Here is a 24,950-nt window from a genome sequence, read left to right on the forward strand (position 1 = left end):
GCCTTCCATGATAGAGCCAGATGGAGGAACATGCTGGGACCACTGACAGGCATAATGCCTACTAATAGGAGCTGAAGTAAGAAGTAAGTAATACAAGGAAAACCTCTGAGCCTGACAACCTCCAAGTGGAGACTCAACAAATGCAGAGAACTGGTGGACAAAAATAAAATTAGTTGAGCATTCATTTGAAGGGACAGTGCCAAAGGATTAAGTTAATATGGTACCAATCTCTAAAGGAAGAAGTAAAGGTGAATTCCTGATCTACACACTAATGTCCTTGACCAGCATGATAGCTAAACTGTTCATGAGAATTGTGAGAAAATAAATGTTTGAGAGATGGACTGAAGTGGGTGCATGCCTTGTTTGGCTACCTCCCTTGTGAGGGAGAAGAAGCATTTTGATATATAGCCATTACAATTAAGAAGGAACTTGTATGTGTTTGAGATGAAGTGTCTGAGAAGTATGATAGGGGTTACTAGGCTAGATAGAGTGAGAAATGAGGAGGTGAGGAGGAGAACAGGGGTGGAAAGGGAGCTGGGAGATAGGGTTGATGAAAAAGTATTAGGATGGTTTGGACACATGGAAAGAATGAGTGAAGAAAGACTAGTAAAGGAGGTATGGAAGGCAGATGTGGAAGGAGTGAACATGAGGGGACGTCCTAGGATGAGATGGATGGATGGGGTGAAGGGGGCTTTGGGGAAGAGGGGAATGTCTGTTGAGGAAGGACGGGAGAGGACAGAAGACAGGGGTGAATGGAGAATGGTTGAAATGGAAAATGTTGTGATGCATGAGGTGGAATGGACGGGGGAATGGGGGGTGAGGTAGTGTGTGGGAGCAAAAATTTTTGACGCAGCCCGAAGGGATTTCTCCCCGTCCTCTCCTTTATATGGGGGTCGCCGATTTGATGAAGCGGCCTTGCTGTGGAGGTGCAGTGTCTTGCGACACTGCTTCTGACCCAGGGCAGTGGACAGGGTGCAGGGGTGACCCGTCATCTAGGAGGTGCTAAGATGGGAGGGAGGGTGGAGGGGTGTGGAGTGTTTTAGGGGATGGAATGGGTGGGAATGATTTTATGACTTGTCCTTTTTGGCTATCTCCCTGGTAAGGGGGAAAAAGTCTTGGTATATGTATGTATGTACAATTAAGTAAATACATAAAATAACCATATTTATATTCATTGATATGTTTAAATATGCAGGGATGACCCGTCATCCAGGAGGTGCTCATATGCTAGGGAGGTTGGGAGGGGTCTGGAGTGTCTTTGGGGATGAAATGGGTAGGAGTGTTTGTATGCCTTTAACTTGTTGGCTACCTCCCTTGGAGGGGTGAAAAAGCCTGGGTATATGTATGTATGTATGTTTAAATATTACTAAGGTGTGGATTCTTCTGGGAAAATTCATCCTTCTGTAGTATAAGTGCAGCTGGCCAAATTCTAAGAATACATCAGTTTCTAGGATACAGGATATGGTTCTTTGGACTTCAATGATAAGTTGTATATTACCAACTTGTTTATGATCCATTTTTCATCATGTAGCCACTTACAAAACAGTTAAATGGTATAGTCATCAGGCAACACTGGTAAAATTTACATAAAATTATGTTTTTTACATTTCTCATGAAAAATTTATTTCCCATAATTAATACTACGCAGCACATGAAATTTGAAACTTATGACCCACACAGCACTGGTGGCATATCAAACACTTCATTAATCAATTATCATTTATTTGCTGTCCTTAAAGTAGGCAATAAATACAACTACACTATGCGAATAACATGAGCAATGTGATGAGACAAATTAAATTTGATTGTGCCAAATATAACTGCTACAGAAATGGATAAAGGAAATAAATCAACACCAAAATTACTAGAATATAGCTGCTGTGGCTATAAATCTTCTGGAATGATGAATGACAATTATTGCAATTACTAAACAAAAAATAAACCATGAATGCTACATGTTTATGCTTTATGGGTATTATATGTAAAAATTACCAAGTCCTATATTTAGTATCTGTCTCAATTATGTAATCACTGATGTGTCTTACATGGTAGAAAGAGCAATATCATAAAATAAAAGTACTGGTAATTACTTATTAGTAAAGCTTTATTTGCTTATTTATGAAATTTTCAAGAGCCTCTTCACATTTGTGAAGGATCTTGTGGTAGCTCTAACAAAATTGGATTCCATTGCAACTCTGCAGCCAGATGCAGTGATGAGCTTTGTAGATCAATATTAATCAAACAATAAATGATTCATGACTCAATAGCATATATCCAAGCTAGCATGGTCCTTAACACATACTGTACTTGCATAATCTGGGTACTTACTGAATATAACATAAAAGCTTCCAAGTAATAATAGGTGATCACATCTTGTTTAACTATAATATCTGGTGATAAGTTGTATGCTACCTGCACTAGGCCTAAATTCACACAGAGTATGGAAATGAACCACTTTTTTTATATTATCTATTATCAAGAAAAAAATAATAAAAATAAAATAAAATAAAAATATAATAAAATAAAGAATAAAAATCTCCCCTTTCTTGCCCTCCTTCCATCATTTGACAACTTATGCTTAGCACAAAGAGTATAGGGTTTATAGTTTTTCAAGGTTTTTTGATATTGAGATGAGATTGTATATGGCTTTATATTCTTTGTAGTATACAAAAAAGCAAAATTAATACAAGGTAATACATAGTAATGTATATATTGTATATTCTATACCTATTTTGAAAAACTTGCGATCATTTCAGACAAGCTAAAATTATATACATGAATAAATGAAGATAGAAAAATATGACATATCTGCCATTTCCTTAATATCTGTCATGAAGAGTGGAAGAGAGAGAGAGAGAGAGAGAGGAAGAGAGAAAGTGAGAGAATGAGATAGAGACCCTGTCCTGCACTACACTCTTGCAACCAAACACACAACACTTTCTCTACAATTCTAACACATTAGATTGCTAGGCCAAAGACCGATACAATACAGTACATGGTTTTATTTTCCCAGCGTACTGTGCATGATCCATCTGTTGTGTTGTCCCAAAAGCAAGCACTAGCAGTGTGAAGTCCAGCACCATTTTTCTGCATTATCACACAGGTCACTGAAACAAAAGAAAAAAATAAATCAATCAATTGCTCCAATTCTTCCAAGATCTGTAGCCTCAAACTATCTGGTAATAGCCCTTTGGGTTGGCCTATTGACCACTGTGAGAGGAATGTTTGTATTGTTGTACTGAGTTAATATAAGGTAAAACAAGAATGTGTTCAGTTTCTTCAGTGTGGGATATGCAAACAGATTGTTGTTAACTTACAACTTGGTTTTGCGCTGACCAACTGGTCATAAATCAATATGGTCATGTGGGGGTCTTGGTTTTACATTATATATATATATATATATATGTATATATATATATAATTATATATATATACAGTATAAGCTCTTTTAACCAGCACGAGTGGGACCAAGGGGGAAATCCCGGTTACGAGAAGGAATATTAAAAAAATACATTTATTGCCTTTATTCATCGAGTACTTAAATAAAATTCATTCAATGGCGGAAGGGGAAATCCCGGTTACGAGAAGGAATATTAAAAAAAATACATTTATTGCCTTTATTCATAGAGTACTTAAATAAAATTCATTCAATGGCTTCACTTTTGTTGTTTATTTATTTACCAGTACAGGTAATCCTCGTTTTACGCGGGTTCACATTAAAGCGGTGTCCAAAACTAGGGGGTATTCCTCACATTACACAAATTCCTCAGAGTAACGCGAAATCCGGAAAGTTAAAATACGCGGGCTGCGATTTAGTTCCGTAAGGCAGCCGCTAGGTGACGCTAGCTGATTCCAGCCTCCGCATCCCTCTCGCCACCAAGCTCATTGTTTACCAACGCTTCGTTGTGTCAGCATCTCTGTGTTCATCAAATCATCAGTGTTCTTGTTTACCATGGCTCCCAAGCGCCCAGCGACATTTCCAGCCTGTGATGGTAGGCAGAAGAAAGCAAGGAAGACATTGACATTGGAGCAAAAGCTGGAAGTTCTGGACAGGTTAGATAAAGGGCAGAGAAACAATGTGATTGTGGCGGCAATGGGCCTCAGCGAGTCTACGGTGAGGACCATAAAACAAAACTCCACCAAGATTCGTGAAGCTGCCAAATCAGGAACGCCTCTACAAGCTAACAAGTCATCATATTCTCGCCCTATGGAGATGGAAAGGATGGAGAAGATGCTTGCAACTTGGATTGAGCATCAAAATAAGACTCGTGTGCCGGTTAGCTTGGCGCTGATTAAGGTGAAGGCGCTGTCTATTTATGACAGCATTGAAGGGGACAAGAAGCCTTTTTCTGCCAGCAACGGGTGGTTTAATAAATTTCAAAAAAGGCACAGTTTTCATAATTTGAAGTTGGTTGGGGAAGCTTCTTCAGCTGATGCTCGAGCTGCAGCCGAATTCCCAGAAGAGCTCAAGAAAATTATAGAAGACGGGAATTATTCATCAAAGCAAGTGTTCAACATCGACGAAACCGGCCTCTATTGGAAGAAACTACCCAACCGCACCTACATCTCCAAAGAGGAAGCTTCTGCCCCCGGATTCAAGGCATCTAAGGACCGCTTAACGCTGCTGTTGGGGGCCAATGCAGAGGGCGACTACAAACTCAAGCCAGCACTTGTGTATCACTCAGAGAATCCTCGAGCCCTCAAGGTAAGAGTTGTAAAACTAACCTTATTCCATGTTACCATTTTCTATGCAAAAGATTGTGCGAATGAATTTTTTAGACCGTATAAAATCTTACGTTTCTTTTTTTTTTGGCCAGGGTTACGACAAGGCCTTTCTGCCAGTGTACTGGTACGCCAACTCGAAGGGCTGGATGACTGGGACAGTGTTTGGCGATTATTTCAAGAATAAACTGCACAGGGAGCTGGAGGTGTACTGCAACAAAGAAAACATCCCCTTCAAGATCTTGTTGATTGTGGACAACGCGCCAAGTCACCCAGCATACCTGGCCGATATCAGCAACAACATCAAGATCGTGTTTTTACCGCCAAACACGACCTCGCTCATCCAGCCTTGTGACCAAGGGATAATCTCGACATTCAAGGCGTATTATCTACGTTCAACATTGGCGAACCTTGTAAAAGTGACGGAGCAACAAAACATCTCAGTCCGTGATTATTGGCGGCAGTTCACGGTAAAAGATGCTCTAACCTTCATCAAGGATTCGTGGAGTGAAGTGCCAACATCATGCTGCAATGGAGTCTGGAAAAAATTGTGTCCTCAATTCGTCCACGACTTCAAAGGATACAGCATAGACGACAATGTAGCCAAGGCCAACGTTAAAAGTCTGCGTCTAGCACAGCAAGTTGGCTTCGAGGATTTGGAAGAGGAGGACATCGACAACTTGCTTCAGTCTCACACACAAGAGCTCTCCAATGAAGATTTGTTTGACATCGAGAAAGAGAGAGTGAAAATGATGGAGGAGAAAGAGGAAGCAGCAGCAGCAGCAGCATCACCAGGACCACAGCGAGCCCTCACAGCTGCCAACTTGTCTGAGTGTATGGACTCGTTGATGCATGCAATGAGGGTCATAGAGGAGAATGATCCTAATGTCGAGAGGAGCAGCACCATCATACGACGTGTGATGGAGAACATGGCTTGCTATAATGCTATGTTAAAAGAAAAACAACAAAAGACAAAACAACAGCCGATCACAAACTTCTTCCGACAACGCACACCAAGTCAGCTAACCAGCGAATCGGAGACAGGCACCGAATCGGAGATGGACGCTCCCGATGACCCTGCCGCCCCTGCCTCACCACAAACATCACACACACACACCGAGTCCGATATAGCGCGCAGTGACACGTCAGGGGGTGAAGCCTAGTTAGGAATCTACAATAGTACACAGCGAGCGGTGAGTGTTGTGTTGTTGTCAGTATGGAAACGTGTGAGAGCAACATCTCAGCTTGCGGGATGGTTTCCTGACCCATGATTTTTTTCATTGTCCAAGGGTAATTTTATTTTCATAAAAGTAAAATAAAAATGAATGTAGAAAAAAACTTGAAAGAAATTTATTCATCCTTGAATCGCAATAAGCTGCCGCTACAACAACAACAACAGCGTGCAGATCAGCAGAGGGACGCTACTTATCAAGGCGTAAAGGCCAATTAACCCGTGATCCCATATGTGGTGGTAAATCAACAACAACAAGGCAGGTCAGAGGTTATATGCTTAGCTCGTGGCTCAGCTGCAGTAAGGATTATGGTATTGGAAACACTTGTAACAGCAAAGTAGTGAGTTTAATTCCTCACATTACGCGAAATTCACATTACACGCTGCCTTTTGGAACGCATCTAGCGCGTAAAGTGAGGACTACCTGTATATTCATATTTATTTATCTTTATTTATTTTCATGAAATCACGTATGTCTCTGTTTAGAATGTTTGTCTCTGCATTAAAAATTCATTTTGAAGACAGTGAGGAGACATCACGTCGTGAGTCCCCATGTAGGTGCACTGCTCTGCAAACTTGATAAATGTTGCCAATCCTTTAGCGGCATCCTTCCACGTTACTCTTGGCTCTGGGTCATCTTCCTCTTCACTATCAGCCTCTGTTTCCTTACCATGCTTCTCCTCAATCACTGCCTGAATGATTTCGTCGTCAGTTAGTGTGGGGGTGATAGCTTCATCATTGTCGATCTCCATCCACTCCTGAAGAGCTTCATCAGTGACACTAAGTTTAGCACTACCACGCATATCCTTCAACTCAGCCATCATTGCCTTCCTTTGTTTCACAACGAAACCTTCAAAATCCTCATCTCCTTCTTCCTCTTGAAACATGACGAGAGGATATAATTTATGCCATGATCACATCAAAGTTTGTTGTTTTATGTCCTTCCATGTGAGCGAAGCCATAAACACAGCGTCTTTTACATTAAATGCGCGTTGGAAGTCGGGAATAGTGCCTTCATCATAGTTTACCAACTGCCGCATAAAATTCCTCCTGTAGTGCATTTTGAAATTTTGAATTACACCCTGATCCATGGGCTGTATTAAACTGGTAACATTTGGAGGAAAATAAACAACAAAGATGTTACCCACACTCAACTCCTCGGCTGGCGGATGCACTTTACAATTGTCTAGCAACAACACAACTTTACTGTCCTCAGGCATTCCTTTCTTTTTCAAATTTTCTTTCACTGCTGGAACAAACACGTGCTTAAACCAGTTGGTAAAGGTCTCTGTATCCATCCATGCATTGCTTTGGGCACGATAATCTACAGGCAAATAAACTAGATTTTTAAAACAACGAGGCTTTCTGTACTTCCCAACGACACACAATTTCACTCTATGAGTTCCTGCCATGTTCACACACACTAGCACAGTCAGACGATCCTTGCTCTGTTTAAATACTTTTGTTGTTGCTTCAGCCTCACTTGCCAGAGTTGTGGTCGGCAAACAGCAATAAAACAGGCCAGTCTCATCTGCGTTGTAGATCTGGTCCGGTGTGAGATCATGCTTGGCAACCAACTTAGCAAACCTAAGAGTGAAAGAGAGGGAAAGAAGATTAGAATGCATCCATGTAACATACGCTAAAAAATTGAGATGTGAATCTTTCTTTATGTTTGCCATAACGGCAAATGTTAATGAACGTACCTGTCTATGAATTCCTTAGCAAAGGTTGATCTGCAGATTTTGACTCCCCTGACACATCAAGTTTGCGTATTCCATGGCGAATCTTGAATTTGTGTAGCCACCCTTCAGAGAACTGACACGTATCTTCAATCTCCATCTTCGTGGCAAAGTCCTTAGCTTTTTCTCGAAGAATCAGGCCCGATATTGCTGCTCCTTCTGACCGCTTCAGGCAGAACCACTCATACAGCACCTTGTCTAAAGTGTCCACACATTTTTGTTGCAGGGTGCAGTGTTTCTCGGCAGCTTTAGGGGAGTCTGTTTCCTTGATGAAGTCCCGTAACTTCTGGCTTTGGGCCTTGATGTTGTATATAGTCAATGAACCAATGTTAAACTCTTCCATTAGTAGCTTCCTGTTCTCTCCTTTATTCAGGCACTTGAAGATGCTGGAGAGTAAGCATCACACACTTCCGCTTGTTGACTACCTTTGGCATGATGAAATGGCTTGGAATAACTGCACTGTATGAACACACGTGCAAAACTGAGAGGAGTGGGTGTGGTGTGCAGCTGGGGGAGGCAGGTTAGCTCGCTCTCGTCTCACCGGCGCTGCGTGGGCGTGACTCATCTGCACGTGTCGCGAGGCTCGTTTGTGCATGCGTTGGTGCAGCGCTCGCCACCTCGCGGCAGCTAGTTCCTGGAAGTGCGCTCCTTTGATTGCTGTTGGTATGTGTTTGTGTGTTGAGAGAGTTGCTAATAGACAGTCGCACGCTTAACATCAGGCGTCTTATTACAGTGGGCACCGAGCCTGACGGAGCGGCGGGATTTGTGGGAGATGGCGGGAAAGATGCGCGCTACCTCTGGCGGCAGCAGGAGTGGTGCGGGAATTTAAATTTCATTTTTTCCAATTTTTACATTTTTATACAAAATTGTTATTTCCTCGTGAATAATATGCCGGTTATAAGAAGGAGCCGGATACGAGAATAACGGATAAAAGAGCTTTTACTGTATGTATATATATATATATATATATATATATATATAGATATAGATATACAGTGATCCCTCGCTTACCTGCTTTCATCATCTTAACAACTGCCTTCACTTCATCCTTCCTTATTTCTCCTCCATTTTCCTCACTCATCACTCTCATTTTCTTAGCATTTCCCACTGCAGCTATCTTTCCCTCCCAATCCTCCTTCACATTTAGCAACTCCCTAAAATATTCTGCCCATCTTCCCCTTACTACCTTCTCTTCCATTATCATCTCTCCATCTGCACCTTTTACCTTTTCTTCTCTACTTGATTCGCCTCCTCTTCGTCTCTTAATTTCTTTCCAAAACATCTTTTTATTACTTTCAAAATTTTCTGTCATACTCTTACCCCATTTCACATCTGTTCTCCTCTTTGCTTTTTCCCCCTTACATGGGGGGTAGCCAAAAAGAAAAAGGCATAGAAACCACTCCCACCCATTCCATTCGCTACATATTCCACTCCCTTTCACCCTCCTTGGCACCTCCTGGATGACGGGTCATCCCTGCATCCTGTCCACTGCCCTGGGTCAGAGGCAGTGTTGCAAGACACAGCACATCCACAGCAAGGCCGCTTCATAAATTTGGCGACCCCTCTCTCTGTCCTCTCATGCAGAAAAGAAAATGGGGAGAAATCCCTTTGGGCTGTGCCAATTTTTTCTCATACATACTTCCTCACCCCCCATCCCCCACCCACTCCCCTTCATGCATCACAGCATCATCCATACACAACCCTTCTTCATTCATCCCTATCTTCTGTCCTCTCCCATCCTTCCTCAACACATTCCTCTCTTTTGTAATGCCCCTTTCACCTAAATACAATTTTTTTTTTCTTGGACTTTTCTCCAACCCTGTGCTTCTTTTGCTATGGACTCTTTAATTTCTTTATTATTCATCTTTAATTCCTCATTCTCATCTTCTACTTCTTTTTAATTTTATGTCTTTAATTATTCTATTTCTTTAGGTTTTGATTCTCCTTCTTTAGTTCTTCCAGTTTATTAACTCTTTGGGTAACTAGTGTTAATTGGTTAAACCCAACCTCCCATGCTTCATTCATTTTTTTAGTTTCTCCTCTAGATTTACTAGTCAAGGAGGTTGTCACCTCCTCCCTTGTTAAAACCATAAAAGCAGTTATCTTCTCTTTCCATTGAGCTGCTATTATCTATATTTCTGCTTCTGACACCTCTGCTTCCTTGTTCTTTCTCATCTGTGTGTTCTGCACCCCTTTTGTTTACACCCCTTCTTACATTCGGGGCCTGTTTGTCCCCTTCCTCATTTCCTTTCATTTTTCTCAGTAATCCCTCTCTTTCTCCTTTTTCTTCACCTTCCCACTACACCATGAGCTTTCCCTTTCACTACTAATACAACAAAGGTACTCCCTCATTGTTGAGATCGATGAAACTTGAAGTTTTCCTGGAGTTCCAAACATTGTTGTCACTTCGACCGACATGTGTGTGTGTATTTACCTAATTGTATTATACAGGAAGGGAGCTATGCTCATGGTGATCCGTCTTTGTATCTTTCAGCATCAAGTTTTTTCTTAAAATCTTGAATAGTATTTACACACACTGTTTCTTTATCTAAGTTATTCCAGGTATCCAGCACTGTGTGGGAAGCTATTCTTTTTCCAATCTCTTCTATAGTTATCCTTTTTGAGTTTCTTTTCATGACCTCTTGTTTTTCCATTGTCATTTTTTTAGTAAGTCATTCCTATCAAGGATTTTCATTCCCTTCATGATTCCAAATATAGTCAGTACATCACCTCTTTCTCTTCTCTGCTCCAGTGTTGGTAGTTCCAATTTCGATAATCTTTGTTCATATGTTAATTTGGAAAGATGTGTCAACTTTGTTGTTGCTCTCTGTATTCTTTCTAGTTTCCTTACATTCTTTTTAGTACTGGGTGAGCATAGTGTCGCTGCATATTCTAGTTTTGGTCTAATCAATGTAACTAATATTTTCTTAATCATTTCTTCATCCAAATAATCAGATGCCACTTTCATTGACCTTAATAGGTTGAAGGTTTCTCCGGCTATTTTGTTTATCAGGTGTCGTGCCTCTGCTGATTATTACTCCAAGGTCCCTTTCCAAGTGCACTTTTGTGTGTGTTTGTTTAAAAATATATGGAATATTGATCATAGCTCAAACTAGTAATTTGTATTAAGCTGGATGGTCATTGACATCATCACACAGAGTAAGACAAGGTTTTTGTTTGAAAAACATGCTTAGTTAGTCTACACAATTATATTTTTTTTGTCCTCATAAATTTCACAATAACAATGTACTTCTCTTATTTGTCAATCCACCTTGGGAATCTTTCCACATTCAGTTCCATATTTTCAAAGATAGTGAGAGGCTTGTTGAATGGGATTTTTTTTTTTCCAACCTCTTTGTAGTAAACTTTTTCACAGGCAATTTTCTTCTTCTCTCCTTCCACAACTCTGTATGTTTCCAACTCAACGTTCTTTGTTGGAAAGTTCTTTTGTGTTAATCAATCACTTATTGCCTTGGCTTTCGATAAGTAGAAAACTTACAGCTCCACAGTGGCTGGCAACAGACCTTGGGACCTCTCACTGCTCTCTCTGGAAATAACCTTTGGACTGTTGTCTGTGTTGTATCAGTGTGGGACTGTTTCTATGTTACTGGCAGAAAGTTAAAGGGAGAGAAGAGTAGCCACCAGCTGTCAGCTCTCCAAGTGTAAAAAGGTGTAAGAAATACAGCTGAAATTGATATTAGTCGAATTGGATGAAACTTGAAGAAAAAACCAAGAATGGGGTAGATGGATGGGGTGAAGGGGACACTGGATACAAGAAGGGATGTAAATGTAAATGGGATGTACATGGATGAGGGATTTCTTTAGTAGAGTAACTGACAATCTACTTACCTATGTATTTGAAGGCTTTGTTAAGCTTGGACAAATTGCCAAGGACATTCTCCACCACTTGCGATGTCCAAGAGCTGACCTTGACACTGTTGTATGCATTACCACCTATGACTGTTTCAATACTTTCTTTGATAATGGTGCTCACTTCATCAACAACAAACTGGTGCTGTAATAGAAAAAATAGCAATAATAATCTAAAACCTCTTTTACTCTTGAACAATATACATACAGGCTTGTATTCATTCACAAAATGTTGCAAGGAGTAATGAGAATTGCAAGTGAAGAATCTGTAGGATAGATGTCAAAGAGAATCATCTCCCCACTCCTTGTCCTCTAAACTTATCAACACCTTCACCTCCATCTAGAGGTGCACTTGGTTTCCACACTAAACCCAGTATCTCCAACTTTAACTGCATTTCTTCCACCTTTTCACACATTGAGAGCTAACAAGTGGTGACTGCTCCCTTCATCCTTCTACCAGAAGCTGACAGCAGAGAAATAGTCAATAGCTCTGAAAGACAATCTTTGAACTATTCCTTGGGAAGGGAATCCATTACAAAAGCAAAACAAGAGAAAGATTTTTGAGTGTTGATAAATGACAACCTGTCACCTGACAGACATATCACCAGGGTTGTGAGAGAGATATATGGAGAACATTTAAGTGGCTTTTAACTATATGAATGAAGAGATGATGAAAAGAACTCGTAGAAAACATGATCTGTCAAAGAATAGAACATGCATCATCGGTATGGTCTCAACACAGAGTGAAGGATACAAGTAAGATCATAACAATAAGAAGGGCAGAATGTGAGGAGAGACAAAGAGTGCTGGATCTGTTGATGTTGAAAGATCAAAGAGAAGGAGGTGGTATGATTACACTATTCATGTTACTCTACAGGATAGACTACAATGTCAGATCTCTTGATTGGGTATGGGAGGGTTTTAAGATTTCATGAGGACAAATTGAGAAAGATTTAATATCTAAAGGATGTAAAGAAATACAGCTTCAAAGAAGGAAAAGTACCACAAGACTGGAAAAATGCTAATATTGTACCAATATATAAGGGAGGAGATAAAGAAAATCCAACAAATTATAGACCAGTATCCCTTACAAGCACAATTGCAAAAATATGCGAGTTATCAAAAACAAATGTACTAAACACTTGGAAGAGAACAAAATACTAAACCCCAACTAATTTAGATTTAGAAGTGGAATATCATGTACTACAAACTTAATATGCTTTTATTCAAGATTGCTAGACATAATACAAGAAAGAGATGGCTGGGCAGACTGTGCCTTCCTGGACCTACAAAAGGCTTTTGATAAAGTACTGAGAAATATTGAAACAATATGTGGAATACAGTGAAAATTATTGGAATGGATGAAAGACTTCTTGAAAAGAAGGAAAATGAGAGTAGTACTAAGAGAAAATAATTCAAATTGGGTAAACATGTTAAGTGGAGTCCCCCAAGGCTCTGTGTTGGCTCTGATAATGTTTGCTGTTTATATAAATGACATGGATGAAGGAATTGAATGTTATATAAACTTCTTTGCAGATGATGCTAAACTATTGAAGAGAGTGAGTAAAGAAGAAGATTGCAAACTTTCCAAGACGACCTGGATGAAGTCCAGAAATGGAGTAAAAAGAACGAAGTGAATTTCAACATTAAGAAATATAGTGTAATGGAATTTGGAAAAAGTATAAATACAATATCCGGTCAATACAAAATTGGAGCAAAAGAAGTTACAAAAGTAAACTCAGAAAGAGACCTAGGAGTAATTATCTCAGACGACATGACACCAGACAAACATGTAAACAAAATAGTTGGAGAAACCTACAATTTAACAAGATCAATGAAAGTGGCCTTTGACTACATGGACAAGGAAATGGTAAAGAGTATACTAGTTACAATAATAAGACCAAAATTAGAATATGCAGCATCACTATGGACACCCAGTACAATAAAAAACAAAGAAACTAGAAAGAATTCAAAGAGCATTGATGAAGATGGCACCAACACTCAGCAAGTTGACATATGAACAAAGACTGGACAAACTAAACTTACTAACTCTGGAGCAAAGAAGAGAAAGAGGCAATTTGATAACCATCTACAGAATTATGAAAGGGATGGAAATCCTTGATAGGGATGATCTACTTAAATGGGACAGAAGAAACACAAGAGGACACAAAAAGAAACTTAGAAGGACAGTTACAGAAAAGATTTGAAAAAGAACAGCTTTCCACACAGAGTAATAGACACATGGAATAAATTGAATGAGAAAACAGTGAGTGCTAAAACTATACATGATTTTAAGAAAGAACTGGATGCGGAAGGATACAACTGTGGATCACTATGGGCATAGCTCTTCTCCTGCAAAATATAACTAGGTAAATACAATTAGGTAACTGGGTAAATACAATTAGGTTACTTGGTAAATAAGTCTTCACTGCATAATTGGCTATGATGGGACTGTCTCTGAGATAAAACAGTGTTTGGAGGAAGAGACAAACATCACACAACTCAATCATCAGGAGGAAAAGGTCAAAGATAGGGAACAAAACACCAGGATTGATAATGGTGTGCCAGGCCTGGGGGACACACCAGGAGACATTACTCTCTCCCAACTTTCCCTTAACCTCTCCTCTGCTACAGAAAATAATAGAGAGGAAAAGAAGATATCAGATGAGGCAAGGCCAGTCAGGTCTAAACCTCAATCTCAAGTGCCATCACCTAAAGAATGGACCAAAATATGTACCGGGTAATTATTATTATAAGAGGAACATCTGCAAGTATGGTGTTAAAGGTGATGGTTGTAGTCACAACCATCCAAAAGCATCATGATAAAATCACTGAAACAGCATGCAGGCTCATTGATTGGATACTTAGAACATCTAAAACCTGGAAAAAGGAGAGTATGTCGACACTTTGGAAAACATTAGTGCTCCAAACTACAGTAGTATTGCTGTCAGCTCTGGTCTCCTTACAAATTGGGGGATATTACTAAATTAGAATCTGTACAAAGAATCTTCACCAGCCACATAGAAGGAATCAACCACCTAGGTTACTCATTACAATGTCGTAGGGAGAGGTACATCATTATTTATGCCTGTGGCTGGAGAAATTGGTTCCAACTGTAGGCCTACAGAAACATTTCCATCCAAGATGCAGACGCCTCTGCTATATCAAGACTACAGATGGTACACCACAAAGAATGAAAACCATTATTCACCACAGTTTCACCCACAATGGAGCGCGCCTATTTAACGCCGTTCTCATAAGTATCAGGAACCTGACAGGCATACGCACAGACAGTTTCAAGAATCAGCTGGACAAATGGCTGAAAACAATGCCCGACTTACCCCCTACACTGGGCTATACCAGTGCAAACAAAAACTCTCTACAGTCTTCATTCACTGAAAGAAATGGAGCAGATCTGCCTGGCAGCAGTGGAGGTCCACCTCATCTGTGTCCTTAGTTGACGGAATTCATCAAAAGTAAGTACACTAAAGATCTCTCCATTTCCTCTAGCCTCTCACCCTTTAAACTCACCTCAAACCCCTCTCCATCCCCATCTTTTGCATTTCACTCCAATTGATGGAGTGGTTGGGAAATGTGGAGTTCCAGGAAAGAATCGTAGTGGAGAGTTGATGGTGGAAATGTGTCTAGAAAGAGACTTGATGATAGCAAATACAGTGTTTTGGAAGAAAGTCAAGCATAAATACACATGGGAGAGGGTGGTGGATGGAAGGGTGGTAGATAGAGCGTTGATGGATTATGTAGTGGTAAATAGGATTATGATAGGAAGAGTTAAGGATGTACATGTGCTAAGGGGAGAGGGTGGGGGAATATCAGATCATTTTTTGGTGGAAGGTAAGTTGAAAGTGGAGGATAGATGGAGAAAGAGGAAAGGGACAAAAGGTAGGGAGGTGCTTAGAGTGAACTCTTTAAATGAAAAGGAAAAGGAGGAGTACAAGAAGAAGCTGAAGGAGGAGTGGGAGGGAGTGAAGGATAGAGTAGAGCTAGGTGTGGAGGAGGAATGGGGATGGTTCAAGGAGGGAGTCACAAAGTGTGCAAGGATGGTGTGTGGAACAAGGACAGGAGGAAATAGAAGGAAGGGTAGTGAATGGTGGGATGAGGAAACAAAGAAGATTGAAGAGAAGAAGCGAGCTTTCACAGATTGGTTACAAAATAGGACAAGGAAGTCATACGAGAGGTACAAAGAAAAGAGAAGTAAAGCAAAAGGTAAAGGAGGCAAAGAGGAGAGCAGATGTGAAGTGGGGTAAGAGTGACAGAAAATATTGAAAGTAATAAAAAGATGTTTTGGAAAGAAATTAAGAGACGAAGAGGAGGCGAATCAAGTAGAGAAGAAAGGGTAAAAGGTACAGATGGAGAGATGATAATGGAAGAGAAGGCAGTAAGGGGAAGATGGGCAGAATATTCTAGGGAGTTGCTAAATGTGAAGGAGGATAGGGAGGGAAAGATAGTTGCAGTGGGAAATGCTAAGAAAATGACCGTGATGAGTGAGGAAAATGGAGGAGAAATAAGGAAGGATGAAGTGAAGGCAGTTGTTAAGATGATGAAATCAGGTAAGGCACCTGGTCTGGATGGATGCCATACAGAATGTATAAAAAAAAGGAGGTACAGTGATGGTGGACTGGCTGGTGAGGTTATTTAATGTTTGTTGGAGAGAGGGTAGAGTGCTGGAGGACTGGAGGAGTGCCTGTATAGTTCCACTTTACAAGGGAAAAGGGGACAAGTGTGAACGTAGCAGTTTCAGAGGGATTAGCTTGTTAAGTGTAGTTAGGAAGGCTTATGGGAGGATCTTGATTGAGAGGATTAGGAGAGGAACAGAGGGAGTAATTGGTGAGGAACAGTGTGGATTTATTACGGGTAGAGGTTGTGTAGATCAGATCTTTGTGGTAAGAAATATGTGAGAAAGCTATAGGAAAGGGGAAGGATGTTTTTTGGGCTTTTATGTATCTGGAAGGGGGTTACGATAGGGTGGACAGAGGGGCACTGTGGGAGGTTATGCAGATATATGGGATAGGAGGAAAGCTTCTAGGAGCTGTCAAGAGTTTTTATGAGAGTAGTAGAGCTTGTGTCAGGATTAGAAATGGAGAGAGTGAGTGGTTCGAGGTAAAGGTGGGACTTTGTCAAGGATTCATTATGTCGCCCTGGCTGTTCAACTTATACATGGATGGGGTAGTGCGAGAGGTAAATGCAAGGGTAGTGGGTCAGGGATTGGAGATGGTTAAAGAAAATGGAGAAAAGTGGGAGGTGAGCCAGCTGTTGTTTGCGGACGACACTGCGCTTGTGGCAGGATCGGAGGGATTGAGGAAGTTGGTGACAGAGTTTGGGAGAGTATGTGATAGAAGAAAGCTAAAGATAAATGTGGGTAAAAGTAAGGTGATGAGATGTACAAGGGGTGAACGTGGCAGTAGTCTTGAAGTGAGCATTAAGGGAGAGCGACTGGAGGAAGTGGATAGTTTTAGATACTTGGGTGCAAATGTGGCAGGAAAAGGTGGAGTGAAGGTGGAGGTAGAATGTAGATTGAGAGAAGCGAGTAAATGCCTTGGTGGATTGAAGAGTGTAATGAGGAATAGACATTTGGGAATGGATGCTAAGAAGAGACTGTATGAAGGAGTGATTGTGCCAACAGCACTGTATGGGGCAGAAACATGGAACATAAAAGAGGAAGAGAGAAGGAGTTTGAATGTGTTTGAAATGAGGTGTCTGAGAAGTATGATGGGGGTTACTAGGCTAGATAGAGTGAGAAATGAGAAGGTGAGGAGGAGAACAAGGGTGGAAAGGGAGTTGGGAGATAGGGTTGATGAGAGAGTATTAGGATGGTTTGGACACATGGAAAGAATGAGTGAAGAAAGACTAGTAAAAGATGTATAGAAGGCAGATGTGGAGAGAGTGAGCATGAGGGGACGTCCTAGGATGAGGTGGATGAATGGGGTGAAGGGGGCTTTGGGGAAGAGGGGAATGTGTAAGGACAGAAGACAGGGGTGAATGGAGAATGGTTGTATATGGATGATGTTGTGATGCATGAGGTGGAATGGGTGGGGGGATGGGGGGTGAGGTAGTATGTGTGAGCAAAATTTTGACACAGCCCGAAGGGATTTCTCCCCGTCTTCTCCTTTTATGCATGGGGGGATGGAGAGGGGGGGTCGCCGATTTAATGAAGCGGCCTTGCTGTGGATGTGCTGTGTCTTGCGACACTGCTTCTGACCCAGGACAGTGGACAGGGTGCAGGGATGACCTGTCATCCAGGAGGTGCTAAGATGAGAGGGAGGGTGGAGGGGTGTGGAGTGTATTCAGGGATGGAATGGGTGGGAATGATTTTATGGCTTTTCCTTTTTGGCTACCTCCCTTGTAAGGGGGAAAAGCCTTGGTATATGTATGTATGTATGTAACATTAATTTCAAGTACTCCTCTACTTACCCTCACAAACTTTGCCATTAACTACTATGAAATTTTAGTTTCACAGATTAAACAACATTGTCATTTGTTTCTGATGATAATTTTATTGGACATATGCTAATGTCGTTAGAAATAAACCTCTCAGGAATGAAATAGAAAAACAGAGAAACTGATTACTGTCCATAAGACAAAAGACAAGTTAAATATGAATGTGAATGATCTAGAAATTCAAAGAAGCTGCCATTATTAATTTCCAATGATTTGTCATTGGAAACAATTTCAGATAATTGTTAAGGTTGATATATCATTACTTTCCAATTTAAATGTAAATTTCTAAATTTGTTTAAGTAAAACAAGGGCACTCCTGGAGTATAGTGGTCCTGTCAAAGAACATATGCTCCCTCACACTTGTCACTATATATAGTAAAGTAAGTTATCATCAATATATTTCATCACCAAATGGGTATTTGTTCAGTTTTGCACCTGGATGCAATATAGCAATAGAAAATTACATATTCATTTTGTAAATTATAATACATGAACGTAATATGCAATTTTCTTGGCGGAAGTAAAAATAAAAAATACCTTGCTACAAGCAAATATACAAATGAACGAAGTCGCTAGCAAAGGATTGGGATGTCATCTTTTCTGTCAAGTGTTTGTTGTCTGCCCGGTCTAGTTGAAATGTCAGTTACAAGGTGTACGGCCTCAGTACTTCTGGCAGTACCCTGTGAGGTCCATATTCTTGAAGGAATGCTATAGAGCTGAAATCCATGCATTCCTTCATTCTGCAAGAACCCTATATACCCCACAATCTGAGAGAGTGATTCAACAGCCCACCAACATCTCTCACGATGATGATCCAGATGACCTATAAATTGCAGGTACCGATTTATCAAACAGGTTAAGTTTGGTTAGATTAGACAAATTTATCATCCTTTCATTTCTTCGACGTCGGCATCTATCATAACAAACATGGTGTACCATTCGTCCGGCGTGACTTTGTTACTTACAAAATCTGTTTTAGCAACTTTTTTGTTTTTTATTTCTGCCAAGAAAATTACATATGTTGATACATTATAATTTACAAAATTAATAATTAATTTTCTATTGCTACATTGCGTCCAGGTAGAAAACTGCACATTTACCACCAAATGTTTTGATTACTTTGATTTGATTATATAAGAAATTATTATTAATTTAATATAAATTACCAACAATCTGTTTTACCATATAAAGTTCAAATTATTCTGGTTTAAAAGTACACAGAATTATAATTTATTATGCTATGTTTAGCACTACTGCAAATTGTGTTGCAAAATAAAATTATAGTCCAGTCATGCCCAACAAAAGGGGGGTTCTATATATTTTGTTACAAATGTTTAGTTTCTTAGTTTAGAAAAAATATTTTGCATTCTTTATCACAGGAAAGGTGGGGAAGCAAATCATATGTGCAAATGTGAACAACAGGATTTCTATCTTTTGTAAGAAATACACCATTTTCCAATGGAATATTAAAAACATAAGATAAGAGAAAAAAGTGAAACTGATTACTGTCATTCCAATTATCTTTTTCTTACATAATTTTCTAATAATCTCAAAATACCCTTGAAGCACAAAAATAATTCAATACCCCTTATTATGGTGTTATACTACTATAAAGTGAACTTGGGTCTACAATATCTGATAAGAGATTTTTAACCACCAATTATTGTACTGTATTGAAGTTCAGATGACCCACCCATGACAGATGGTTTATTAACATAACGCGAACATTAAAAAATTCTGTAAGGATTTGCACACAAGAATTTCTAAACACCTTAGACCTAATTACAGGGGTAATCAAAATGAAATAAAAATATTACCTAAATTACGCACAGCCTGAACACACATCTCACCTACATCGTTGACAATACACAACTTTAGTTTATTTTATTTTTTATATTAAGCATAATGTATTCCCATTCAAGAACTAGGATTACCTCATCACTCTGGATGTTTTCTTCCATGGTTTTCATCTATTTGGCTTATTATAGACTTTCCTTTCCCAGTAGATGTCCAAGTCACTTAGACTGATTCACCAAGTTGTTATGGTCGTACACTCCTGAGGCTCCTGCTCGAACTGTAATGTTTTGCAAGTTTCATTGTTTGGTAATTTCCATTAATTTTCTCTTTTTTTAATATATTTATTTATTATATATAATTTCGCTGTTAATATTCTCTCCCGGTCACTTCATAACAGTCAATATATGAAGAATTTTAACACCTTCTTGAAGTGTACGTTCGATTAGATGAATTTGGTAATTTGAATACCTTAATTAGACAAACTGAAAAATACACACACTCTAATACATATGATTTTAAACAAAATTTTCTTAATTATGAGTAAAAATCAATATAAAAGACGTTATAATAACGCTTACAATTAATTAAATATAAAAATATATATTTTTTCACATTGATAAGATTAAAAGATTTATGTTTATCTCTCAAATTTGTCAGTTTTTATAGTTTTTACATTTGGACAATTTCAATAATATAATAAATTTTAATCTGAATCGCCCAATCGTAGAGATGACTCATATACGACAAAGTTAACACTGCTAGCGTAATCATAAATGTAGCCTTAGTTGGTAAATCGTTATTACTTGAGCATTATTATATTCATTGTATTGCACTTTTCATTACAATATGATTCTAGTACGGGCAACGTTCTGGTTTTATATTGGTATTATTGACAATTGACACGAAGAAAGCATATTTTCCACAAGTTTCTGTGTTTGACTAGGTACGCCTACAGATTGTGATCCTATTATGATAAATATCGTGGGTTGTGAATGCATTTATATGTAACAGTGTAGTTAATATTCTGGTTCAGATTACAGTATATATTTATAATTATTCGGATGCTATAATTATTCTTATGGATATATGACATTTTAAACTCATGAGGAAGCTTTGAAAATATTCAGCTAATGATATTCCAGATGATCTTGTCATGCGATTATATGCTAAGAATAGAAGTTACCGCATAACATTTGGACTATCTGGTGGTGGGGATTTCATTGTAACAGTCTCCTTGACTTCATCATTCTTAATTCACAGTAGACGTTTTCCAGAACATCTACTGTGAATTAAGAATGCTCTTTCCAAGTTATTTTCTTTGACGTATGTTAATGTTTTGACCCAAAAATCATAGATATTCCAGTGACACTTAGATGATTTGGTTTTGGGGTGCTTTGAGTGCTGACTTTTAACATTAAAAATGGGAATTCATGCACATATGATATATCAACTAACTAGTGTTAAATGGGATACTTCTTCAGGGAACTACACAAGAAAAGGATTACATATACCAAAGGCTTTTTCCCCCTACATGGGGGGTAGCCAAAAAGAAAAAAGCATAAAAACCACTCCCACCCATTCCATTTCCTATATATTCCACTCCCCTCCACCCTCCTCCCTCCCTCTTATCTTGGCACCTCCTGGATGACGGGTCATCCCTGCATCCTGTCCACTGCCCTGGGTCAGAAGCAGTGTCGCAAGACACAACACATCCACAGCAAGGCCGCTTCATAAGTTCGGTGACCTCCCCTCCCTCTCCGTTCCCTCATACCAAAAGGAGAAGACGGGGAGAAATCCCTTCGGGCTGCGTCAATTTTTTTTTTCTTTTACATACTTCCTTACCCACTCCCCCTCATGCATCACAGCATCATCTATACACAACCCCTCTCCATTCACCCCTATCTTCTGTCCTCTCTTGTCCTTCCTTCACAGACATTCCTCTCTTTTGTAATGCCCCTTTCACCCCATCCATCCATCTCATCCTAGGACGCCCCCTCATATTCACTCCTTCCACCTCTGCCTTCCATACCTCTTTTACTAATCTTTCTTCACTCATTCTTTCCATGTGTCCAAACCATCCTAATACCCTTTCATCAACCTTATCTCCCAGTTCCCTTTCCACCCCTGTTCTCCTCACCTCCTCATTTCTCACTCTAGCCTAGTAACCCCTATCATACTTCTCAGACATTTCATCTCAAACACATTCAAACTCTTTCTCTCTTCCTCTCTCATGTTCCATGTTTCTGCCCCATACAATGCTGTAGTTACAATCACTCCTTCATACAACCTCCTCTTAGCATCCATTCCCAGATGTCTATTTCTCATAACACTTTTCAATCCACCAAGGCATTTACTCACTTCTCTCAATCTACATTCTACCTCCACCCCCACTCCTCCCTTTCCTGCCACATTCGCACCCAAGTATCTAAAACTATTCACTTCCTCCAATCTTTCACCCTTAATGCTGTCACTCTCTCCCCTTGTACATCTCATTACCTTTACCTTACTTTTACCCACATCTTCAGCTTCCTTCTTTCACACACCTTCTCAAACTCTGTCACTAACTTCCTCAATCCCTCCTCCGATCCTGCTACAAGCACAGTGTCGTCAGCAAACAACAACTGGCTCACCTCCCACTTTTCTCCATTTTCTTTAATCATCTCTAACCCCTGTCCCACTACCCTTGTATTCACCTCTTGCACCACCCCATCCATGTAGAGATTGAACAGCCAGGGCGACATAACACATCCCTGACGAAGTCCCACCTTTACCTCAAACCATTCACTCTCTCCATTTCTAATCCTAACACAAACTCTATTACTCTCGTAAAAACTCTTGACTGCTCTTAACAGCTTTCTTCCTATCCCATATATCTGCAGTACCTCCCACAGTGCCTTCCTGTCTACCCTGTCATAAGCCTTTTCCAGATCCATAAAAGCCAAAAAAACATCCTTACCTTTTCCTATAGCTTTCTCATATATCTGTCTTACCACAAAGATCTGATCTACACATCCCCTACCTGTCCTAAACCCATACTGTTCCTCACCAATTACTCCCTCTGTTCCTCTCCTAATCCTCTCAATCAAGACCATCCCATAAGCCTTCCCAACTACACTCAACAAGCTGATCCCTCTGAAACTACTACACTCACACTTGTCCCCCTTTCCCTTGTAAAGCGGAACTATACAGGCATCATAATTTAAACAACCTGAACTCATTGGCCCACATCATTGTCAAGGCAGCAGACAAAACCAAGTCTCTTAAGCATCATCAAGAAGAACTTCACCATTTTGAAGAGGGAGTCTCTTACCCCTCTCCCTTGTTCTAGTCGTTCCTGTTTTAGGCTGTGACATCTCATCATGGTCACCTTATTTGGGAGAGAACCTGCAGGCCCTGGAGAAGGTCCAAAAAAGGGCAACTAAACTAGTGCCAGAACTATTACAATTTCCTTATGATGAAAGGTGACACCAGACAGTCTTCAAGTACTTCAAGACTGATTCATGGCTTTGTTATGACCCTTACTCAAAGTTCTTCAATCTTGGTACCAAATCTCAGAGGCCACTCTTGGGAAGTGTCAAAATTTGACCATCAGAAGACAACACAAGAACAACAGTTTTTCTATCAGGGTCAAAGATATATTGAATGCACTCCAATAGCATAGTGAATATGACAATCATTTAGAGCTGAATAAATGGAAGATATGTCTGAGAGGTGAGGATCATACCAGGAAGCCCATTTCTTATCTCCCTACTATCAATTAGGTAACTTCCCATCTCCTCAAACAGATGCCATGGAAATGAATGAAATAGCCAAGTAAGAGCAATAATGAAAAGAAGATTATCATCTGTTATGGTAGAACTTGACTGAGACAAATTGTAGTATCTTTGGAACTGAAAGTCTGTCACAAAAATAAGGAAAATTGTCCTGGTAGCAATCAGAATTAAGAAAAAAAGATTATATATATATATATATATATTTGTATGTATAAATATACACACACCAAAGGCCTCTTACCCCTTATAAGGGAGGTAGCCAGTCAAGATATGTACCCATCCAATTCTTATCTGTCACCCATTTGTTTCCCATTTATCTTAGCTCCTTATGGATAAAAAGTCATCCTTGTCTCCCACTGACTTCCCAGGTCCGAAGTAATGAAGCAAGATAGCACATCCATAGCAGGGCCCCACATTTTCATGTACATTGCAACTTTCCATCCTTATCCCCTCGTGCAAAAAGAGAAGACAGAGAAATTCCTTCATGCTGTGTCAATGTATAGTCCATTCACAACCATTTTCCACTCACACATATCTTGGCCTTCTCCTTTCCCTGCTTAAAAGAAAATTCCCTTTTACTCAAGCCCCCCTATACCCCATCAATCCATCACACTCTTGGACTTCCCCTCAAGTTCACACCATCTACCTCTAACTTCCACACTCTTTTTGCTAGTCTTTCCTCACTAATATTTTCCCTGTGCCCAAACCATTCCAATATTCTTTCATCAACCCTGACAGCTCCTTTACCACCCCATACTCTCCTCCTCACCTCATCATTTCTCACCCTATCCATCCCTGTAATCCCCACCATACTTTTCAAACACTTCATCTCTGCTTCCCTTAAATTTCAATTCTCAACCTCATACAGTGCCATGGCAGAATCACCTTTTCATGTAATCTTCTCTTTGCATCCAGACACTTATTTTATATGATGCTTTTCATTCCCCCTAAGATATTTTTTTCCTTCCTCATTCAACAGTTACAACCCCCATTCCTTCATTTCCTACTACATGGAACCCTAGATACCTTAAATGATCCACTTCCTTTAACCTCTCTCCTTTAAGATTTACTTCAAACTTACTGCCACCCTCACCTCTTGTATATTGTATCTCCTTGCTTTTATCCACATTTACTTTCTATTTCCTATCACATACCTTCCCAAAATCTGTCACTGTCTTAAACCATCCTCTGACCCTACCACAAGTGCAGTGTCATCAGCAAACAACAACTAGCTTATCTCCCACTTGCCTCCACTCTAATTATCTCCAATCCTCTGTCCATCACCCTCGCAGTTACCTTTAATACAACCCCATCCATGTACACATAGAGCAGCCATGGTGACACAACACAACCTTAGCACAA

At 39.8% G+C, this 24,950-nt stretch overlaps 2 protein-coding genes across 7 annotated transcripts in view; one reads left to right on the forward strand and one right to left on the reverse strand.

The window, feature by feature from the left end:
* Positions 1–1,705: 1,705 nt before the first annotated feature.
* On the reverse strand, positions 1,706–20,233 carry Dlc90F (dynein light chain 90F). 2 transcript variants are annotated; one of them, XM_076193136.1, is made up of 3 exons: positions 19,953–20,233; positions 11,542–11,707; positions 1,706–3,107 (listed from the first exon to the last, which is right to left on the reverse strand). In XM_076193136.1, the coding sequence occupies exons 1-3, from the start codon at positions 19,986–19,988 to the stop codon at positions 2,959–2,961; spliced, it is 351 nt and encodes a 116-aa protein (XP_076049251.1). In that variant the 5' UTR covers positions 19,989–20,233; the 3' UTR covers positions 1,706–2,958. The 2 variants fall into 2 exon arrangements, with proteins under 2 accessions (XP_076049251.1, XP_076049250.1); XM_076193135.1 differs by lacking the exon at positions 1,706–3,107 and adding an exon at positions 6,375–7,540 and having other exon boundaries at positions 19,953–20,229.
* A 161-nt stretch (positions 20,234–20,394) lies between these two features.
* LOC143029925 (schlafen-like protein 2) overlaps positions 20,395–24,950 on the forward strand; it is a 41,551-nt gene continuing 36,995 nt past the window's right edge. Inside the window, exon 1 of one of the 5 annotated variants that reach the window (XM_076193130.1) lies at positions 20,395–20,758. The gene's annotated coding sequence lies outside the window, so the exon portion shown is untranslated. The remainder of the gene's footprint in view (positions 20,759–24,950) is intronic. The other 4 variants (XM_076193132.1, XM_076193133.1, XM_076193131.1 and 1 more) reach the window with 4 other exon arrangements.

The sequence above is a fragment of the Oratosquilla oratoria genome, chromosome 11, assembly GCF_046742065.1.
Source record: "Oratosquilla oratoria isolate Oo_2021 chromosome 11, ASM4674206v1, whole genome shotgun sequence".
Lineage (NCBI taxonomy): Eukaryota > Metazoa > Arthropoda > Malacostraca > Stomatopoda > Squillidae > Oratosquilla > Oratosquilla oratoria.